The sequence below is a fragment of the Homalodisca vitripennis genome, unplaced genomic scaffold (genome assembly GCF_021130785.1).
Source record: "Homalodisca vitripennis isolate AUS2020 unplaced genomic scaffold, UT_GWSS_2.1 ScUCBcl_8822;HRSCAF=17091, whole genome shotgun sequence".
NCBI lineage: Eukaryota > Metazoa > Arthropoda > Insecta > Hemiptera > Cicadellidae > Homalodisca > Homalodisca vitripennis.
Genome location: NW_025785044.1, coordinates 8,628 through 29,969, shown reverse-complemented (window position 1 = coordinate 29,969; position 21,342 = coordinate 8,628). Strand labels below are relative to the sequence as shown.

General features: G+C 30.6%; 1 protein-coding gene across 1 annotated transcript; it reads right to left on the bottom strand.

Moving 5' to 3' along the window:
- Positions 1-698: 698 nt before the first annotated feature.
- On the bottom strand, positions 699-17,405 carry LOC124374537 (PRADC1-like protein). The gene is made up of 5 exons (XM_046832738.1): positions 17,101-17,405; positions 14,967-15,103; positions 12,809-12,924; positions 11,281-11,448; positions 699-842 (listed from the first exon to the last, which is right to left on the bottom strand). Exons 1-5 carry the CDS (start codon positions 17,165-17,167, stop codon positions 722-724), a joined length of 609 nt encoding a protein of 202 aa, XP_046688694.1. The 5' UTR covers positions 17,168-17,405; the 3' UTR covers positions 699-721.
- Positions 17,406-21,342: the final 3,937 nt, after the last annotated feature.

The window sequence follows — 21,342 nt, the reverse complement described above, 5'->3', positions numbered from 1 at the left end:
CCACACCAAACATCATTCTTTGGTGTGGATTTTGAAACACTCCTTCTATAACTTGGATGAATTTCTAATATAAAAAAATGCATTTTCAGATACAAGGTAACAGTTGATGTATTTTTATGTATGTACGTATGTTTAAATGTTAAACACATAAAAACCATTAAATTAAATATTAGTTTGTAAAATAAAACTTTATTATTCTGGTTCCGGGAAACGAATCTAATAAAATTTCTAGATAGATCACAATAAACGTTTACTTTTTGAGTGTCATGCTGATGGTCCATTAAGACGTAAGATTTTCTATTTCCCTAAATATGAACTTTATTGGTGAAAACATTAAGGATTATAAAACTGGGTTATAATTATTTTTCTTTTAGAATATCAACTGCAAAATCATGTCTTATTAATTATCAGTAGACTTAAAGTCATCCAATGATTTTAGTTTATAACTAATAAATTTAAATCTTCTCAAGGAAATTGTGAATTGTAGATTTTGAAACATGTTCATGTGGAGGCTTGTGTGTGGGCTTATTTAATAGATCAATTAGACCACAACTGTAATTTATTAAGGAAAAGTATATTTAGAGTTGTAAAACATCTCATTTCCTCCAAAATGCAGTATACACAACAACGTATTTTGATAAGATTCTACATCTTACTAGAATTCATAGCGAGAACAACAGGAAGATAAGTAAAAGAGAAATGATGAAAACAATTTATTAAATCACCAAGGGACCCAAGGAGGTTGTCTCATTTTGTGAACTGGCACATGGGTCATGTTAAGTGGTATCCTTATCAGTGCTTGCTTCAGTCTGAGCTTCTTCAATGTCTTTCTTATAATATATCTGAAACAATGGTAGAGAATAGTGAGACAGACAATAGTAATAACATTCAAATTTTATAGATTGTCAAAATAAAGTTTTTCCTTGTTTACTGAGGATTTTACAATATATATATATGTATGTATGCATAGGTCAGTTGTGTATATATCTACATCAACAAAAATTATATATTTTAGTTGGAAGTTTCTTTAGTTTTTAACTAATGTCTATTCGTACCAAGTAAAACATTTTCAGGTATTACAATATGAAAAATGTTATTGAAACTCTATTACCTTACTTATTAATATTATGTATTCAGTTGCTTTAGAATATGCCATAAAACCTCAAATTAGACTTCCAATAGAAACCTTTCAACATATTAACCCCTTTACTGCCACACCTGTGCATTGAATCTGACAGCTGTAAGATTATACACATTGGCCTCTAGTAGTGTTTATCTGCAAATCCACATTAGTGCTGTTTAATTGCCACTACACTCTTACGGTCAACTAAGGAAATATCACATACGCACATGGTGAAGTTTTACCTGGACATTAGAAACAGAATGTCATTGTTTTCTAGTTTTTTCAGTTTTGTTTATGTAGATGCTACTGCAAGTTAACTTTATATTTATTTAAATTGTGGTTCAGTCAGTATGGCAGGAATTTGTTGTATTAATAAAAAAAAGACGTTTTATCGATTTTAGATTTGTCCAGATGTGTTGTTGTGAGTTTGGCATTCAGCAGTGTACCTATCTGAGAATGATGGTGATTGGGATGCGGACTCAATTTATCAAACACGACCTAACGTGATGAATCAAGAGATTCTGATGGTAGTTTGATAAATGAAGATATCACTGAAATTGATCATGTTGGGCGAGAAACACACTACATTTGCAGTGACTGGAGCAGTTTTGTATGCAGCAAATAAACCTGGCAATAGTCAATAAAAATCTACCAACACCAATAAAACTTGGCACTTAAAGAGTTAACATTCTTGATTAATCCATTCAGCACCAACATCTATTTTTATTGAAGTTTAAAAGTATCGGTGTCCAATTGCACTGTACATCTCATAATAAGAAGCTATAAAGTTTTAATAATCCATATTTTGTGTTATATTGTTTTAACCCTTTGCACTCCCCGTCCGCATGACAGTACTTGTGATTTGCACTCCTCTGGCCACCTCTTATGGCCCAAGGTCATATCCTCTACAACTCTGAATATTTTGTTGTGAGCCGTGTCGTTGCACTCCTCTGTCCATATGTAGTGGCCGATGCTAAAATGCTCCTAAACTCCTCTGGCCACCATTTATGGACAGTGACATTTAACTATATTAAATTTTTTGTAAATAATTCTGTTATATATATAATGTTCTGCCATATCTTGGCTGATTCTAAACTATATAATCAACAAGATTGTACAATTTTTGGGGGGAAATGTTATGTATCTGTTTCTTAAAATACAAAATAAAATAACCCTTTCTATTGATGACTAGACTATAGATGAATAAAATATTTTTTAAATAGTTTTATTAATTTTTATGCCACTGATTTAATGTAAAACAGCAGTAATAAATATGAAATAATATTTTTGAAGTCTGTTTTGTAAGATGATTGCCCGCTGAAACTCAGCTGGCAATTATCAGCTGGGTGACTCATGACTATTTAAACAAACCCAAACAATTACCTTCCAGTGAGCTATCGTTGTTGTGACAACCAATGAGATTCTTGTTTTTGCTTGTATGTTATTTTCGTTCAGATATTTTGTCACAGTTTGATGACGTAGTTCTAAATAATTTAAGGTTTCCATGTTTTCTTCTGTGGGTCGTCCCCACATTGTTGGCATGTCATGGTAATAGCAAGGAAAAATAGTTTACATAGCCATATGACACTGTGCAAAGTTTATAGATGTTATCTGTTATGGTTTGTAAAATATTAAGCCGTACCCAGACTTTTCAAACACCTATATATACACTATACATAATAAATATTAGTAAATTATACATTAGTAAATCGTGAGAAATTCAGAAATAATTTTAGTTTTGTGAACTAATCTCTACATTTAATCAATATCTCCATATGATATACATTTTCAGATTGATTATTTTTATTTTTAAAATTCATTTCTACATAGCTATGTTGGAAAGTAGACCAGAAATTTTTTAAAGCAAAATTGATAGTTATTTTATTACAATGATAAGAAACAAACTGAATTACTGTCACTGAATGTTTGAAATGTTCTAAGTTGGTAAAAGTCGAAACAACACATTACAAACCAATACTGACTTAAAAATTGTTTGAACATTTTGGTAATTCTTTAATTATTTAGTACTTTTTATAAATAACATTAAAATTTGCCTTAGAATTAACTACTTATATCTGTGGATTTGCTTGTAGTAAGTTTGCTTTTTACCTTTAAAGAAATATATCTAAGACTTTGATTTTTAAATCCATGCAAAATATATTAAATAATCAATAAGAGAAAAATGAAAGCAACGCTTTAGCATAAAACGATCATTTAAAATTGTCCTTTTAAAATGTCCCTTTAAAATCACCTGTTGTTGTGATTGTGAATAACATGTCAGAGTGGAACAGACATCTGGCACCATCTATATTCAGTGTAGTAGAGAACATGACCTTGGGCCATAAGAAGTGGACTGAGGAGTGTACGGACACAGCTGCGCCGAGAATTCACAGAGTGCAACAGGTAAAGCACCATGTCCACCTCTTAGGGACTGAGGAGTGCAAAGGGTTAACCCATTGCGGATCACTGACGAGCTGGGCTCGTCACGCAGCGGCCGGGCCTAATGGCACGGTGACGAGCTCAGGTCGCAAAAGCGGTCTGCTTTTAAATTTCCCTCCAAATAGTTCTTTTAATGTCTGATAGATCGGGCGATCGTCTTCACTTGTCTACTAAGAGTGTTTAACAACGGTCTACGTTTAGAGTTTTCCAAAAGTTTTATAAATATCCTACAGATCGCAGTTGTATGTCGAAGTTGAAATGAGTTTACTCTCTGCTTTTTAGCGTTTCTGATTGGGTGTTTTCCTCAGTTGTTATTATAATACTTTTGAGGTTAGTGACACAACTAAACAACGCAGACGTACATGTTGGTGGGTTTAGTCTAGACAATGGCCCGGATGTTGCAATCGATTCGCCCGAGCCGCTTTATTTAGACTATGATTCAGACATCATCCCTGCCACGCCGTAACCTTGCTAGCGTGTTATCGTTCCTACATCACGGATACCCCAGCAGGCCCATGTTCCATCTGAACGAATACCTTCGCAGCTGAATTTTCTAGTATATAATAGCGAGCGATACGATGTGGCGCACCATTGCTGTTCGTGCGGCCGCTGACCGTGAATTAATTCGCGCCCGCTGGTGCCCGCGCGCCAAAACAATACGATCCGCAATGGGTTAATCATAAACAATACAGTATTTATTTGTAATTTGATTCATAACAAAGTATAAAGCAAATATTTAATTACTGTGAAATATACAGTCATGTCACCAATGTACTGTCTGATGACTGATATTTTGAGTCGGTCGTTTTGAGACATATTCGTCATGTTTTTATGTTCTAATGGTTTGTTATCCATGTTAAAAAATTTTATTTTTATCTCATTGGATCACTTAAGACCATTCTTGAATGAAACCCAATAACGAGTGCTATTGAAGAAGATTATTTCCACAATAGTGAAGTTTCTCTTGTTAGAAACATAATCACTCCCCCTCCCCTTATTAGGCGTAACGGTAGAAGCGGTAATATCCTTATCGAAATTTTTAGTATAATATACATATTTTGGGTATTTTCATGTGTTTACTTTGTGGATTCTTTTTGTTTTGGACATTTATGCTTAAACAATAATACAAGCATTTAAGACTGCATAGAAAAAAAATGAAAGATTATAAAAACTTATTGTTAATAAATGAAATAGGTATACAATACCTTTGAAAAATGTATAAACTTAAGCAGATTAAATGTACTATGTACTTTTCAATAACATGCAAGAAATTTACTGAAATAATTTTTTCCATACATCAGAAATGAAAACAACAATAAATTGGGTAAAAGATATATAAGTATTTTACTATTTTTTGTTGGTATTACTTTGTAGTAGTGGATTTTTATCCTAGTTTATAGAAAACATGATTTAAAAAGAATCTTTTTAGACACAGGTTTCAAATTTAAAAAATACAAATCATATAAAAAATGACAGCAATTAAAAAACCTATGCAAAAATACAAAACATAATTCGACACTTTTGAAAGAAACAAATTTAAGTGTGTTAACATGGATCTGTTTGTTGAAATTCCTGTAATGAACTAAACTGAACTGTGGAAGATGGGGTTTCTCTCAGAGCAGCTTCTGAAACAAATGGTAGGCACTATTTTGTTAGTTGTGCATAATTCAAAGTTATGAAGAATGTTTATTATTTAAGTAAAGTATATACTATTACTAGCAGTTACCCACAACTTTGCACGTAATTTTGTAGGTTTTGCACCTGTATGAACACTTCTGGTTCGAGTGAATTATATTTCTGGCGCCAATATTGAGTTTGCCTTCTTCCCACAATTAAAAAAATATGTTATAAAAAGTGTATACTTATGGTTGCTCTAATTTACTTTGTTCTAAGTATGTTTTGTACCATACTTGATTTTGTCTCGTTTCACGATCAAGATAATACATATACATATCACAGATCAGAGAATCTTACTCCTGTCAAAGTGAACTAAGATGGGTTTTATAACAGTCTTTAAATACAGGGTGGGCCATAAGTCAGTTGTCACTAGCAATCCTTAGACTTTGTTTTTCCTAGCGTAGGTAGTTGTGAACTTGACTAAGTCAAACACTAGCAGTTTGAGGTTATGTTTGTTTATTGTCGATATTTGAGAAAGTATGAATAGGAAATTAACAACAGAACAGCGTGTGTTTGTTTTGCAAACATGGCGGAAACATGATCATAATTATAGTGATGTTTGTGATTTGTTTGTGGAACATTTTCCAAATATCCATCCTCCATCTCGACAAGGTATTCGCAAATTAAATTTAATGTTGAGCATTTGAAGGAACGAATCCAATCAGAATTTGAAAACTTACAGTCCTGGAACATTTGCGACAAAATTTGTAAATCTGTGTTAAAAAGATGCAATCTTTGCTTAGAACAGCATGGAGACCACTTTGAGCATCTTTTGTAGGTTCATTGAATACTACATGTTTTCCTGTATTAATAAATTGTATTTGTACTACATAGTAAAATAAATGTATTTGTATTTTCGCTTGTTTGGTATATTATTGCACCAAATGCATTTTTGACAACTGACTTATGGCCCACCCTGTATATGGTCAAAGTTAGTAATATTTTCTTTTAGATCTAATACTTAATACTTGCCAAAAATGTATAGTTAAAAGTGAATTAACAAACTAAGCATATTTTAGAAATGGAATTGGCACATTAGTTCAAAAGCACAATCCAGCGAACTTTCACCTGGCATATTTCTTACAGACTGCTTCAAAGGGCGTCTTTGGTGTCAAATTCTGACAATCTTATATTTTAGGGTATTATGTAAGGTAGGTGAGTAGTTTACCTAATTGCTGAAATCTAAAATAACATTTTTGTTATTCATTACACAATGTACTTACTATAAATGTAAATAAATTGAAAATAAACAATGTTTACACAGAACAGTTGATTACATTAGACATGCTCTTTGAATTAATATTTCACAACTTTAGAGACCAAGATGGGATTTTTCGCTACTTTAGACCAGTGGAGAGTAGCCCGGAGGGATTTATGAAATAAGAATAGGCCAATATTTATCCCAGAGGCTGTAAGAATTTCCATGTAAAATTTCAGTAAAATTGCTTGAATAGTTTACACGTGAAAGCAAAAACAAACAAAGGCAATTTTTCATTTAGAGTATTATTAGGCAGTATTTTCTTTTCCACTACATTGCAAGAAACATTTACATGCACTTAGATCTATTTTTGTATTCTTATTTAGAATTTTTAGGCATTATAAATGAAAAATCAAAAACTACAGAAAATTCCAAAGTAAAACATAAAAAATAAGAAATATTATTTTTTTAAATATACAAAATGTTACCAAAAATGGTTTTTATGCAAAATATTAAAAGAATTCAATTTCCAAAAATTACTTTTTGTTAGTAAGTACTAAAATTGTGTTTTTATATAAAAGCCCACATATTTGTATTATAACATTTTAGACATTTTCAATATGCTTATCATATTTTGAAACTTTTACTGGCCGTGCATCACAGTGGCAAGCCCATGGCTTTAGCAAAATGTTAAAATTGTCTAACAAACACTTTCAGTGCACTAAATTCTACAAGATATTTATACCACTTGAAGGCAAAGTTCACATTGAAAAGTTTGAAGCCATTTGATACAAACAACTCTATAATAAAATAAAAAATAGTAGCAACTTGTTTTGACATTATAGAACTGCCATTAACTGTTTTTGCAATGTATACCTTCAACCTGAGAGTAATAAACAGGTTTGAAGCAGATGCTCTTGTTGGGGAAAAATATTCTAAATGCAGTGGTGTATTCAACTATCTTCTTTTTAAAAGAAATTTCTTCTGTCATAAATAGAAGACAAAATCCCATTTTTTTGCATTCTGTCAAGTAAGCAAGCAGAAACGTAAACCCATGTTTTCTATTGCAACTTTATAATTTCAGTGTGTACTTATTACGTATTATTATTCAATAAACAATACTCCTAACTAAAGTGTTAAATATCCCAATTAATGTGATATATACAATTTGTACTACTTAAATCTGATTTTCAATAGCAAAAGTTTGATTAAAAAGATGACTGCAAAAACAACTAGTAACTAGTTGTTTGACATTGGAGGAACATTTTTGCTCTGCTACTGGTGGCTGTCAACTGTCATTATTCACTAAGTTGTAATAGGATAATCTCCAAGCTTGTACAACATGGCAGTGCTACTGACTGTATATTTTCTTTTCAACCTCTAATACAGTGAAGTAAGATCTTGTTTTTCCATCAATAATCCAACTCACACATTTCAGTGTAAGAACAAAGTTTTTAAAAAGAAAACTTTAAATTACTTAACACACACTGTTATAAACTGAATGCTAATGAAATACCTTTGATACCAATACTTCGCCACACAACATTAACTGTTGACAATCAGACATGATGAGTCTAGAGCTTGTCTATTGTTCTCAATTTTAACCATCAAATACAATATTCCTTAATGATTTTGACAACTCTTTGTTTCTTTCTTTACTGATAGAGCACTTTTTCAAACCCCCTGTGTAAGACTTTGAATAAGATACAAATTTTTACTTAAGACATTGAAATAATGACCCACTGAATCATGAAAAACTACGAAGAATATATTGTTTACATTTGAGAAAACAAAATAACTATTTTTTGTTACTTTTACTACACTGTTCAGAGAAAATTAATTACTCTATATGATAGTACTCTGTAGATTTGGGCTTTTCTATTGTGAGCCAGGATATATTTTGTTAAACATTCAATTCCTGGTTTACATAAAATCTTAGTTGTAAGAGTAATAATAATTTACTTGTGCAAGGTTGATATTTCATAATTTAGCTAAAAGTTTCATATTACTATTATTTACCATGGATAATCATGTTTTTATCATTATTTATTTTTATAAACTAGGCTATAACTATATTGAGTTTTAATATGCAAGTAGAAATTTCTTTAATTTAAAGAAATGTTTCCAAAACATATTAATTGTTTTAATTTGGGTTTTAATGGGTATATAATAAAATGTATAGACAAAACATTGTGAGTTCATAACACAAACAGTTTCTATAAGATGTATACTCAATAAGGATCTAACACACAAAATTTAAATGTAGTTTAAACATATTTTAGTTCTTTTAATATTTTTATTAACTATTCATACAAAACTCTCACACCTTTTTTTGAACTTCATGGTTTAAACATCTAAAAATATAAATTTATAAAATCTAACAAAGAATTTTGATATATATTAATTATTAACATTAGAAATCTTCCATAATTGTACCACAAAAAAGAATGAAAGTGTTTGATGTTTAACATTGTCCTTAAGGAGTAAACCATAGGTTGTTTCATTACAACCAGCTCTTAAACTTATTGTAAATTCAGGCCTATGCCTTGAATGACTAGATTTCTCCAACTTTAATCTCAATGTTTGCAGATCGTTCACTACCAAAGAATCTTTCTGAACTTTTGAGGGTGGACAGATCAGACTAAGTAATAAGTCTCAGTTTTAATTTCTATTAATTTTACAAACATTTTAGTGTTGAATCAACCTTGAAAATGAGTTTGTGTACATTTCTTAAGATTTTTAAACTTACTCAGAGACAGGATTTTTTATTAACCCTTCCAACGCGGCTAACGCCTATTGAAGCGGAACTGCCGATGCTTTAAACGCGGATAGCGTCTACAAACGCAAAATCTTTACTTTTGAAATGGCGAAGAATTAGTTGTTAAAACTTCCGTAAGAGAGCAGGTCGACGTTCCTTTCGACTGTCGGGACTAGACAAAACGCTTTGTCCCCGTTGGTGGACGTTTTAACGGTATCTACTCGGGTTGAAAGCAATCGCCGCCATTTTTTGTAAGGCCTGTGACGCAGCATACGCCTACAGACGCGTTCGTTTCGTTCAGCTGTTTAACTACGTGTGTGTTGGTCGTATGTTGGTTATATTGTTAATCAAAGTGAATCAGTCCGTTGTTATTCTAAGTGTTTTAGTTTGTTTTTAATAACATTTAGTATAATTTTTTGTCATAATGGCTAATACAGATGATCCAAATGATTACTACGAACAACTTAGTTTGAGCGCATTTTTGGTATATTATGTGTAATATTTTTTCAATTATTTGTTTTGTATTTTATAATAGTTTCACCATACAAGTACAGTTTATTTATTCTAAATAAATAAGGTTTATAAGTACAATATTTGTTTCATTTCTCTTGTAGGCTATCGTATAAAGAAGTTTGTGTTGAATTTCATATTATTACATTTCAAAATCTTATACTGAACTTATTTATTTTTATGTCCTAATTATACAGAAACTTCAGTTACAATTTACTCATTATAAATAACCTGTATAAATGTAATGTAATCTGTCAAAGAGTGTACATTATCCTGCAATGCAGTTTATTCAAAATTTCAAATGTTTTCGTACGTATAAAATTCTCAAAAAATATGTAATATTAAATGTTTATTATTTTTTATTATAAAGGTAATACCAAGGAATATGAAACAAAAATTAGCATTGGGAAATTAAACAAAAAATATTTTTTTATTTCTTAGCGTTTGACAGTAATTTAAATTAGCGCTTTAAGGGTTAAAATTCCAAAATAACAGAGTATTCATGGACATTGGGTATTTATCTTGACTCATAAATACAGGGCATTTTACATCCCTGGAAACATATATTGTAAAAACTGACATTGAGATTTTTAGTAACTTTCAAAGACACCTGTCACGCTTATACAGATGCTAGGATTACAAGGGTTAAAAAATATTCGTAAAAAAGAGTCGTTTTATTTAACATCCCTTAGCTTCATTTAATTAATCTCTTTATTTAATTAGTTATATAAGAAACAAAATCATTCTACTTTGCAACTCTTTGACTGCAATCACATATTTTGATATAAAACACAATTTTATATTTTATAATTTTTAAGTACAATTATATACATAATAGTTTGTATGTAACTGTAGAATAATTTGTATATAAATGTGTATGTATATGGATTGCTTGAAAAAATAAGTTTGGCAACCTTTTTACCAGGAATAAATCTTATCTTGACTAACAATATTTGGGACATATTACATAAACATGTAATAATCTGAAGCCTATAAATAAACCAAAATATAGCCTAGACAAAATTTAGACTGTCAATCAAAAATTATATTTCAAATAATATGGTTTAGTTCTTTGCTTACTACTAGTATTACCTTGAGAATACCTTGTTGGTAAGTATTCTCGTTTAACCCATGACATTGTAAGTTTCTAGTAAGGAAACACTTCAAATTAAACAAATTGCAACTCTTTAACCGAAAAATTATAAGTTCCATTCTCGAGGAGATCAGTACAAATTTGCAGTTGGGCTAGCATCATCTTCTCTTAAAAAAGGTTTAATATAATGAATTACAATGCCACTGGTGTATAAAAAAGTGTTTAAATACAAGCTGACCGATGTTATCGAGTATTATACTTGAGCCTATTCCATATACTAATTCTGCATCAAATTAATTTTACAATGATTTTTACAAACAACTAGAATATGAAGTTAAAAACATTTACCTAAATTTAAATGTTAGTTCTAGCTCAATAGCACTCTCATTACAATACAAATTTAAGTGTGTTATTAAATTAATTATTCTATACAATGCAGGAATTTTGGAACTACACTAATATAGAATTTCAACTTTACCTACCCATTTCGGCCAACTAGGAATGTTGCTGGGATATTGGTTTTTCTTAATGTCTTGTCATCGATCATTTCTACATAAAGATCATCATTTTTTACATCATAATCAGCAATGATTATGGCCACTGCACCAACTTGTTCTGCTTTTATTGCTTTGCTTAAAAATGAACATTCTCTGGAAACACAAAAACGAAAAATAACATTAAAAACTTATACTTAAAGGTAACTGAAGTTCCATAGTTATGTTCTTTTAGGTGAAAATTCAGTTTCTTGACTAATTTATTGGGTCATATGAATGGAATGATTCAGCCTGATAATTGATACGTAAATTATTTCAAACGTTACAGTTTTAAATTAACAAACTGCAAAAACTAGAAGGACAAACAGTTTCCGATTCCAAATGTAAAAAAGTTTGTTTCTGATTCTTTAATTTCAATTCCTAATAGTTTTTTTAAGTATGATTCAAACAAAATCATCACCAGTCTAATTACTTAAATTTTTAAACCTTTGGAGAATTCCCCTTACACAAAACATAATCCAAGAATACCAATCTATTTCATCTATATGCAAAGGTTCAGGGAAATAGCTATATTTTAAGAAATAGGTCATATACTCTACCTTCTACTTTAATTTTATAGTTTACAATATGGGTTTTGAGAATATATGCCTTTAATCTGAAAAAATAAGGATGTATTTTTGTATAACTTCTTATTAACTTATTAAACTTAAAACATTTAAAACTAAACTTAGTTATGATAAAAAATATTAAGATATAAAAATAAATATATATTTTATATACAAAATACTTATACAATTACACAAATTATGAGATAAATAAAAATTAGCAAATGCCTGTTGCTGTCAACCATAGGAAACCCAACAGCAGACTCGCAGCCTAGCATGAACATTGCTAATTAATTTGGACCAGAGGTATGACACCATGGGAGAAATCCATATTTTGTCAAAACTTGTTACAGTATATCTCTTTAAACTCTCGGTTCTTATAAAAAAGAAAAAAAAATACAAGATCTTACAGGAAATATTGATCATAGACTTTTTGGCAAGTAATAATATTTTTGTGATTTAAAGTTATTTAGTGTGAAATAAAGCATTTTTATTCATCACTACTGAATTTTCTGTAAATTAATATATTTTATTTCACTCTCCATAATATACCAGTTTTCCCAAATCCATTGTAGTCCTAGTCCTGTTTTGCTTGATTAATCAGAATTTCACTATATTTGATTTGATTAACTAGATGACTGCTGTGTCCACTTCACTGCTGTGGTGCATCATGCTCTATGGTGTTTTGTTTGTAAAGGATTAACCCACAATCACAACTATTCTGTTGTTCAGTTTAACTTTTGACTTGTTCAGTGCCATCTTGATTAATTAAATTTATGTGTGTTTAACGTTATGATTTAGAGTCCAAAACTAGAAGAAGAGCATATAACAGCTTCAAACGTCCTGTTTTTGTTGAAAAGTCAAATGTACTATCGAAGTCTTCACTCTATAGTGTTTATCAATGTACATACCCTCTCTCGGCCAGAACTATGTTCCCTCGCAGATCATTGGCATTATCAGGCCAGCTGCAGCCATCTGCGGGGTCGACCGGGACCAGAGGTATGACACCATGGGAGAAATTCACATTCTGTCAAAACAAATCTTGTTACAGTACTTCTCTTTAAACTTTTGATTTATTTTTTTGTTCTTTATTTTCCATAGAAAAATACTGCTATGCTCCAAAAAAATTGTTTTTAGTAGAAATATTTTTGTTTTTGTGCCTGAGGAGTGTATATACAAAATAATCATCACAAAATAATATACAGATTTTTTACCAAAATTTAGGTCTGTAAGTGTAGTTTATGATACATATAATTACAATAATTAAATATTTTGTATCAAGAACCTATATAACAACTAAAAATGTTGAAAAGTCAATAAATAATTGTAAATAATTTACTGTTTTTAGCCCACTATGCTCAGTGAAGAAATATGCATTATCCTAAAAATTAGTTTTTAAAAATTATATCATAATTATATAATTTTATTTCTGGTTGAATGCAATGATGAGATCTCTCTCTGCAGGCAATACAATTATATAAGGTCTGACTTTTATAAAATACAGTATCGATAAATTGTATGAATAAATATAATCAGGGAAATGTATTATTCTTCTGACATTTAAACCAGTTTGTAATGTAAACTATAAAATTCAATTCTTTGGTCTATAAAATAAATATTTTAAGAAAAACTTCAGGGGAAGAGGGGATGGAACTTTCACTATTTATAACCTACTACATGATTAATAATGTCATGCATTCCATCTATAATGGTATAACTATTATATAGCTAATGGAATATATTTTAATAGACCATCTCAAGATCAAGATTATATAATAGCAATTCTCCTAGAATGTTCCAAAGCATTTGACTGCCTAAGTCACACTCTCATTATCCAGAAACTAAACATGTAGTGATCAACTTGACTACCACATCCGTGTTAACACAGTCACCCTGCTTTTGCATTCAACTGCCATGACCATGTTATCACGTATCCAAACTGCTGCTTCAATACACAACGCCTAACAACTGTAACATGATACAAACAGTTAATTTTAACATAATAAATGCATCTAGTAGAGTTTATCACTACAACACCATAATACTCCTGTTTGATTGTTAACTACCCTCTGACAGTCAATTAAGGAACTATTAAGAGAGAACATGGTACAGTTTTACCAGCATGTAGGAAAACAAAACCTTATTGTTTTGTAATGTTTAGTACATTTTTAATTGTTTAGTACAGTTTGAGCACCTCATTTAAAAGGTACGGTTATTTTTTGTAATACATAGATAATTTATAATTTAATTCTTTTGGATAATTGTGTTCCATAAAGTGTCATTTTCAGTCAGAACAGTTTACTTGAGACTGTGAAATTACGGAGAAATAATAATTAATCAAACGTTACTTATGAAATTCAAACTGCCCGTACTCTGGATAGGGTCAACCTTTTTAAGTGCGGTTTGCGGTAATGAGTTTCTCTTTACTAGACCTTTAATTTGATACCAAACTCGGCCTATGCTTACATTTAAGATTTACGTCCGACTCCTCACGGGCCGTCCCCCTGAAAAGATAAAATGTCCCCACTGGTCTCAAAAACTAGGGTCTTAATACAAGTGGTGATGTAAAAAATTTAATTTGTATAAGTGAAGCCATACAAAATTAGTGAAAGCGTTTCCATACTTTTTTTCCACCCTGTATACATGATTTGGCACTATGACAACTTTGCTGGTACTACATCTGGCACTGCTGAGCAAGTATTATCAATCCATAAAATAAACATTCTATTAAAATACTCTGTAAGCCAATTTAGAGTTTTTATTTGTATTGACATATAACATACTTCTAATAGGTGCAGTTTTAAATAATGTAGATACATTTATTTAATTGTAGTCTAATTTTACTGATAACTCATAAAAATCTGGAAAAAATAACACTACAAACAGCCATTTCCTGATATAGTGTCTGTCCACAAAGGACAAACAGAACATGCAGCCTTTAAGAAATAAAATACAATCTTAAATACTAACAAAGTGTGAGAAAGGAAAGTCTAGTCATAGAGCTCTTTATTTACATGACTTGTGTCACACGTTATAAAAGAATGTCAATTTCACATAAATAGCACTTACAAATTTAGTTCCAAAATTTTTTGCTGGTCGAGTTCTATAAGTATAACTGAGTTCTTCTGGTTCCACTATCTCGAAAAACACATCATCACCAACTATTTCTGTGATGCTTGTACCATCAAATTTATGTAGATTGTTGGCTGAAATCAAAATATAGAAATCAAACAATGAATTTATTTTCTCTAGATATATATACAAAAATAGTTATGTAACCTAAAAAGGTACATAAATAATTAAGGTACCTGCTTCACTGTGCTATTGTGGTACATAATATTTACATTTAAACTTAACCTAAACTACTAAAAAAAATCTAAAAGAAATGAGATCTTACTAGTCTTTACTTAATACTTACATAAATCACAATCAGCAATAAAAAACAGTAATCCACTTTTCAGAGTTAAATTATATAGGTAATGTATAATATAAGTTCTAGTATTAGAACAAAATGCATAAACAAAATAAGATCTGCAATATTTTGATATAAGTGTAAAAGTAATACACAACATAAACCTGAATTTAGTATATAACAACATACATACTTTGACTGAGAAATTGATTTAAAAACCAATATACCTCATTATGAAAATAACCAAGACTTTACTTTGTTTAAAGAATGTTATTTAACTGAAAACTGGTGCATTTATTTCAACTCATTGGGAATAGTTTATTGTATGTAGGCCCTAAATAATCATATGAGTTCCTGAACAAAGATTTATTTACCTTAGGTCTTCTTAAACAACTTGTAATCATTAGTTCTACAGTTATACACCAAATTGTGCTCATATGGGTAAATTAGCAGCCTACACTCTTTATTCAATTGTTTTTATTGAATTTTTTATTTTATTTAACTTATGATTTCAAATTAACTATAACAATTTTTAATGTATCAATAAGCAATAACAGTAACTAATTTTTGGAGAATGTGAAGATGATGATGAATATGAGGAAATTACATATGTAAGATATCTCTAAAAATTATGAAACAGGTTTCAAACGGCTTCCAAGATGTTGGTTTGCTCTTGGGAAAATTTCTTATAATCATGTAGTCCATTTTACAGTTGCTCACTGCTATCTGAAAAAGCTGTAAACGTTTCTCTGATATGTTTGTCTAGGCCGAAGTTCGATTGTTATTTTTTAATGTTATTGTTAATTTAAATTTAATTTATAAAAAATTGTAATGTATTATTTTTGTTAATGTATTATGACTCTTGTTGTGTGCGATTATTATATGATATTGAAGTTGGATAATATATATTAAAATAATGAAAACCGAATAACAAGTGTAGGCCGCTTATTAAAATCTACCCGCCCATTGTTGTTGTTTTATTTCTGAAGTACCGTAACAAGATTTGCTGGTTAATCAACTGTTTTCTCAATGCTACTATTTAACTTAGAAAAGCAGCTACATAGATTGCAGAAAAATTTTCAATTGTAGCACCAGACTTGGCTTTACAGGTTGTATATATTCAGGCTGCAGTATGATAAGTGGCTACCACCAAAACTGAATTATCAACAGTTATATTTATAATAAACTAAACTGCTAGAACCAAAATATTTAACCGAATTACAACACAGTTTTTCAAATTAAAGTATAGTTCAGGTATTTTTTTCTATAAATGTAATAATTTAAAGATTAATAAAACTAACTAGGTTATGTGTATTCATAAAATGTAACAAACAAAACAGTGTACCATTTAGTTACTTTTTACTATTTTAAAGGGAAACGTGACATCTGGCAGTTTGTAACACATGCACATATCTCCATTGTACTTGTACTAGTGGCCATTACTCAAATATACAAATGTTTTACTCTCTTTGAATTAATTTTGAACACTTTTGTTATTCAATACATAAAAGAGCTGCCAATAATTAATAGTAAATAGCTAAAATTGGAATGTTTTTGCATTGGAAAGTTTAGGTAATTCTAATTTATTGTAACCTCCTATATTCATAATTAAGATTATAGGTTGACATGAAAAAGAATAGTGTGGAAACACACAGTAAAACAACTGACCTAATAAACTTTTTAAATTATGTAAACATCTATAACCATTGTTCAAATTAGGTTATGTTTTATTATGTTCCAACAAAAGTTAACTATAGTAAATTACACTGACAAAATAATAACTTTACTCACCACCCATGCTAATAAATGGAAATCGATTAGAAAACCAGAAAATTAGAATTAAAATGTTTTTGTTCATCTCTACCACTAAGTCTACTGGACATTTCTTAACCTAAAAGAGATTTAATCTGCACTCTGTTGGTCTACATTAACAGATAACTTGATTGACCAATTTTTGAAGAATAATAAATACACAAAAAGAATCTTCAACTTATAATTTTTCATTCAACAGAATATCTCTGCAACTGTAACATTAATCTAAGCAGACGTCAAACATTTAACCAAATTCGATTAACTGACATACCTAACGTGTCGTCTGCTCGTCAATTAATTTTTGCCACAGACCAAAGGCAAAAATAATATAGTGACGGTCAATAAAATAGAGAAAAACTACTATATATACTGTTTATCTGGATTTTACTCGTTGATGTTAACTTTATACTCACTGTTACACAGTATATTTAAACCTATAAAAATTATAGCTCCCATTGCGTTACTAGTTTTAATTTACATATCTTTAATGTTTAATCTTTATGTTATATAAATAAAGTTAGGAAAAGGAGATCAGTTCTAAGTTTAAAATAAATTGCTTATTACTTAACATTTAATCAATCGTTATAGTGTTTTAGAAGAATCTAGAAACGTAGTTGCATTTCAGACATTGAATAGTAAAAAAAATATTAGATGAACGGTATTCAATAATAATATTTCTAATGATTTTGTTTGTGAATGACAAACATTTGAAACTTTTAACAAAATCAACCGGCTGCCCACCGGAAACAGAATTAGTCCGTTGGAGACACAATGCGTGATGCTAACCAGTCCTATACCACATACGTAACCGTGCGTCTTTATATAAACAAACGTATGCGTGCTAATAACACAAATGCTTAGGATTAAACATTTTATTGAACTTGAAATTTAAATACATAATAGGAGGAAAATTTTTGTTGTTGGTGCGGATTCATGTTTAAAGAAGATGCGAGACTGATCTCGGAAAAACGGTCAACCAAAGGACTTGTTTGTTTGGAGTAATAATCAATTAACGGTTTTTACATCTTATATTTTTAAAATAATTATTATAAACTATAACAAAGTTGTTGTCACTGCATGTATAAAAACTTTGCCTAAGCTGATTTTATTATTGCGCTATCAAGAATTAAGAGGAACATACTATTATATAAAAACTGAGTAGACCGATGTGTTTAAAATATGTGTTTAGTGTTGTGGAATATAATTAATTTTACTATATATAACAGAAACGTACAATAAAGTTAATATATCAAACCGAAATATAAAATTGTTCTGGTTTTAATAATAAGAATGATCAACTAATTTAATGAATTATGCTTGACTATTAAAAACTAGTGACTTAGAGCTGGTCAACAATTTATATAGTTCACAGTCTTAGGTCAAAAGTCTTTATCAAAATACAAATTATTCAATTTATGTGATAAACCACAATTAAGATGGGGACATGAGAAATGTTCTTTTTTACTCTTTATATCAATACTCGAACAACAAAACAAAAATAAGCGAGTCAAAGCCAGTTCATTCTGAAATAAGATCGTAAAAGTTTTTGTCATAGCCCATAGTGAAACTATTTCGTGGAAGTAGTCAGGTTCATGTTATGCGCCTGAAAATTAATGTCTCGTATTTGATTACGATTTCCGTTTAAATCCGTGCAGGATTTTGAACTTAAAAATCCGTGCAGTCTCAGTATAAATAATGAAATGAGTAAAGAACCTCTGTCTCACTTGATCGCTCTTTTTGTGCACAGAAAGAATTAAACACATAAGTCTCATTGGAATACTATTCACATCGCAACTCAGCAACGACAATATTGTCAGATTTAGAAACTAACTTTAGCAGGCATAGTGAATCACGAGCAAAGTATGTTATCCTAGTTATGAACCTTAGTGAGATGTTTAGGGTTGGGTTCTCTTTAATTTCGTGTGTCACATATTCTGAAATTATGCATAATGGACGTAGCCAGGAAAAAATTTGGGGGGGGGGGGGTAGGTCCAAGACAAAATTGGAGGTCTCCCCCGGAAACATCCAAATTTTTGAAACTTTCAAATTTAATAAGTAAAATAGTGAATATTTGAGAACGTTTTTACGTCTTTGAATAGGTTGTACTAACGATTGATATTCATAATTGTGGAGGCACTGCTTTAGTAGGCTTTCCAGGATTAACAATTGAAATTAATTAGACTTATGTAATGTATAGGAAAAAAGATACTTTTATTATATGAGGATGCAAACATTCAAACCGTGTTTTCTCTCAAAAAAAAAATATTTTTGGAGATATTGACATATTTGAAAACTCTTTGTTAGACTACAATTGGAACTGTAGTTATTTTTAAACCAAAACAAGTTTTCTCCACTTATAAAATAGTGAATAAAAATTGAAGTTTTGATCAAACAGTGTTTTCTCCAGCTGTTGCATTCTATCAAACCATGCTTTCTCCAAACAACCAATAAGAAGTGCTCTCATTAGTCACATAACCACTTTGTTTATCTAAACTTTTGTAGGTTATGCTCAATATAGAGGTGTGCCTTTGGAGCTGGAGCTGTTTCAAATCAGCGCTCCCGCTGCTGGAGCGGAGCGGAGCAGCGCTCCGTGACTCTCGAAAACAGCTCCAGCTCTAACCTTATATATTCATATAATTACTCTCTCGGAGCGTCTGTGGAGCTATCAGCTGTGGCCTACAACTTGTTGACAAACCAAAACAAACCAGTTTCAGTTTCAGTAGGAGTTCTAACGTTAGACATACAGTTGAAAAGTGATATTTTTGTGCGGTTTACGAGTATGACTAGTATTGATTGGTTTTTTTGTGCAGTTAATTAACATGGCATCAAAAGTACAGAAAATCTAAGAACAAGTTCAATTTGGTCTCATTTTACAGTTATTGATGCTAACCTTAAAAACTGTTAGATGTGAACCATTGTGGCTTGGTTATGTGCTACCGTACATCATCAACGTACAATTTGAAGAGGCATATTGAGAGAAAACATGTCGGAATTACTTTGAGTGTTATAAGTTCAAAATCAACAAAGTGTAAGTGATCGTGATGTGAATGTTACAACCAAACACTGGACCTACCGATTCAGCCGCTTCATTTAGTAACTTTGCAACTGAAAATGAACCTCAACCTGGTGAGTTGCCTTCTAATCAATTAGATAAGCCAAAGGGAAGTGCTAAACAAACCACTCTATCGAGTTTTATACCAAAAAAAATGAATAACAACCAAAAGAAAAAGGTTAGAAGCTGCGTTTCTAAAGCTATTTTTACAAAGATTTCCAACCGTTTTCTATTGTGGAGGACTCTGGTTTTCGGGAATTCGTTACAGCTTTAAACCCTTCTTTTGAAATTCCATCAAGGAAAGTGGTTTCAAAAAAACCTTAATACCAACCACGTACGACAAATGTAAGCTTCAAGTAGCTGAGTTAATGAAAAATGTGGAAAAAACATCTGTTTAACGACAGATGCATGGGACATCTACGATCAATGAATCGTTATATAGCTGTTACAGGGCATTTTCATTACCAATGATTTTGTGTTGAAATCAGTTCTCTTAGACTGTATTTTAATGGAGGGTTCACATACTTCTAGCCATTTAGCCGAAGAAATCAAGAAAATAACGAATTTCTATAAAATCTCAGGACAAAATCTTAGTTGTTGTAACAGACAATGCCTCCAATGTCGTTGGAGCCATAAAAAATGTTTTATCATGAATACTTGTGTAAATAATTTGTATATTATTTTATATTTTCTGTTACCGTACTATTTTTTATGTTTTATTACTACAGTGTGAAAATAAATATAAATAAAATGTTACGTGTAGTCTTCTTACCCAAAAAATTAGATTTTCATAATACGTATTATAAAAAAGTAAGTAGTAATTAAAACTGTCAGCACCTTAGCATATTTGTTTACAGTAGTATTTGCTGTTTATAACATAACCAAGCAATAAGCTCTCCAATCTACAAGGGAGCAGACAGACAGATGCCGGGCACATCGCGCCGGAGCGGTTGCCGGAGCTGGAGCTGTTTAAAGAGCTAGCTCCGCAAACGGAGCCGGAGCTAGTTTGGCTTCTCCGCTCTCGGAGCTACTTGGCACACCTCTAGCTCAAATAGTGTGTGCTTTGTGACTTATAGTATTGTGGTTTATTAAAATTGTTGAAATAATTAGTAGAAAATTTCACAATATTTGGTGATGGATGAGTTAGTAGATGGAATATTAGTGGGTAT

What these genes read in the sequence shown, in the direction of transcription:
- LOC124374537 (XM_046832738.1), bottom strand. Translation starts at nt 17,167, where the DNA reads ATGAACAAAAACATTTTAATTCTAATTTTCTGGTTTTCTAATCGATTT. An exon ending in AAAATTTTGGAACTAAATTT is followed by an intron (nt 12,925 to 14,966) that starts GTAAGTGCTATT and finishes TTGTTTTGACAG; the next exon opens with AATGTGAATTTCTCCCATGG. An exon ending in TTCCTAGTTGGCCGAAATGG is followed by an intron (nt 843 to 11,280) that starts GTAGGTAAAGTT and finishes CCATTGTTTCAG; the next exon opens with ATATATTATAAGAAAGACAT.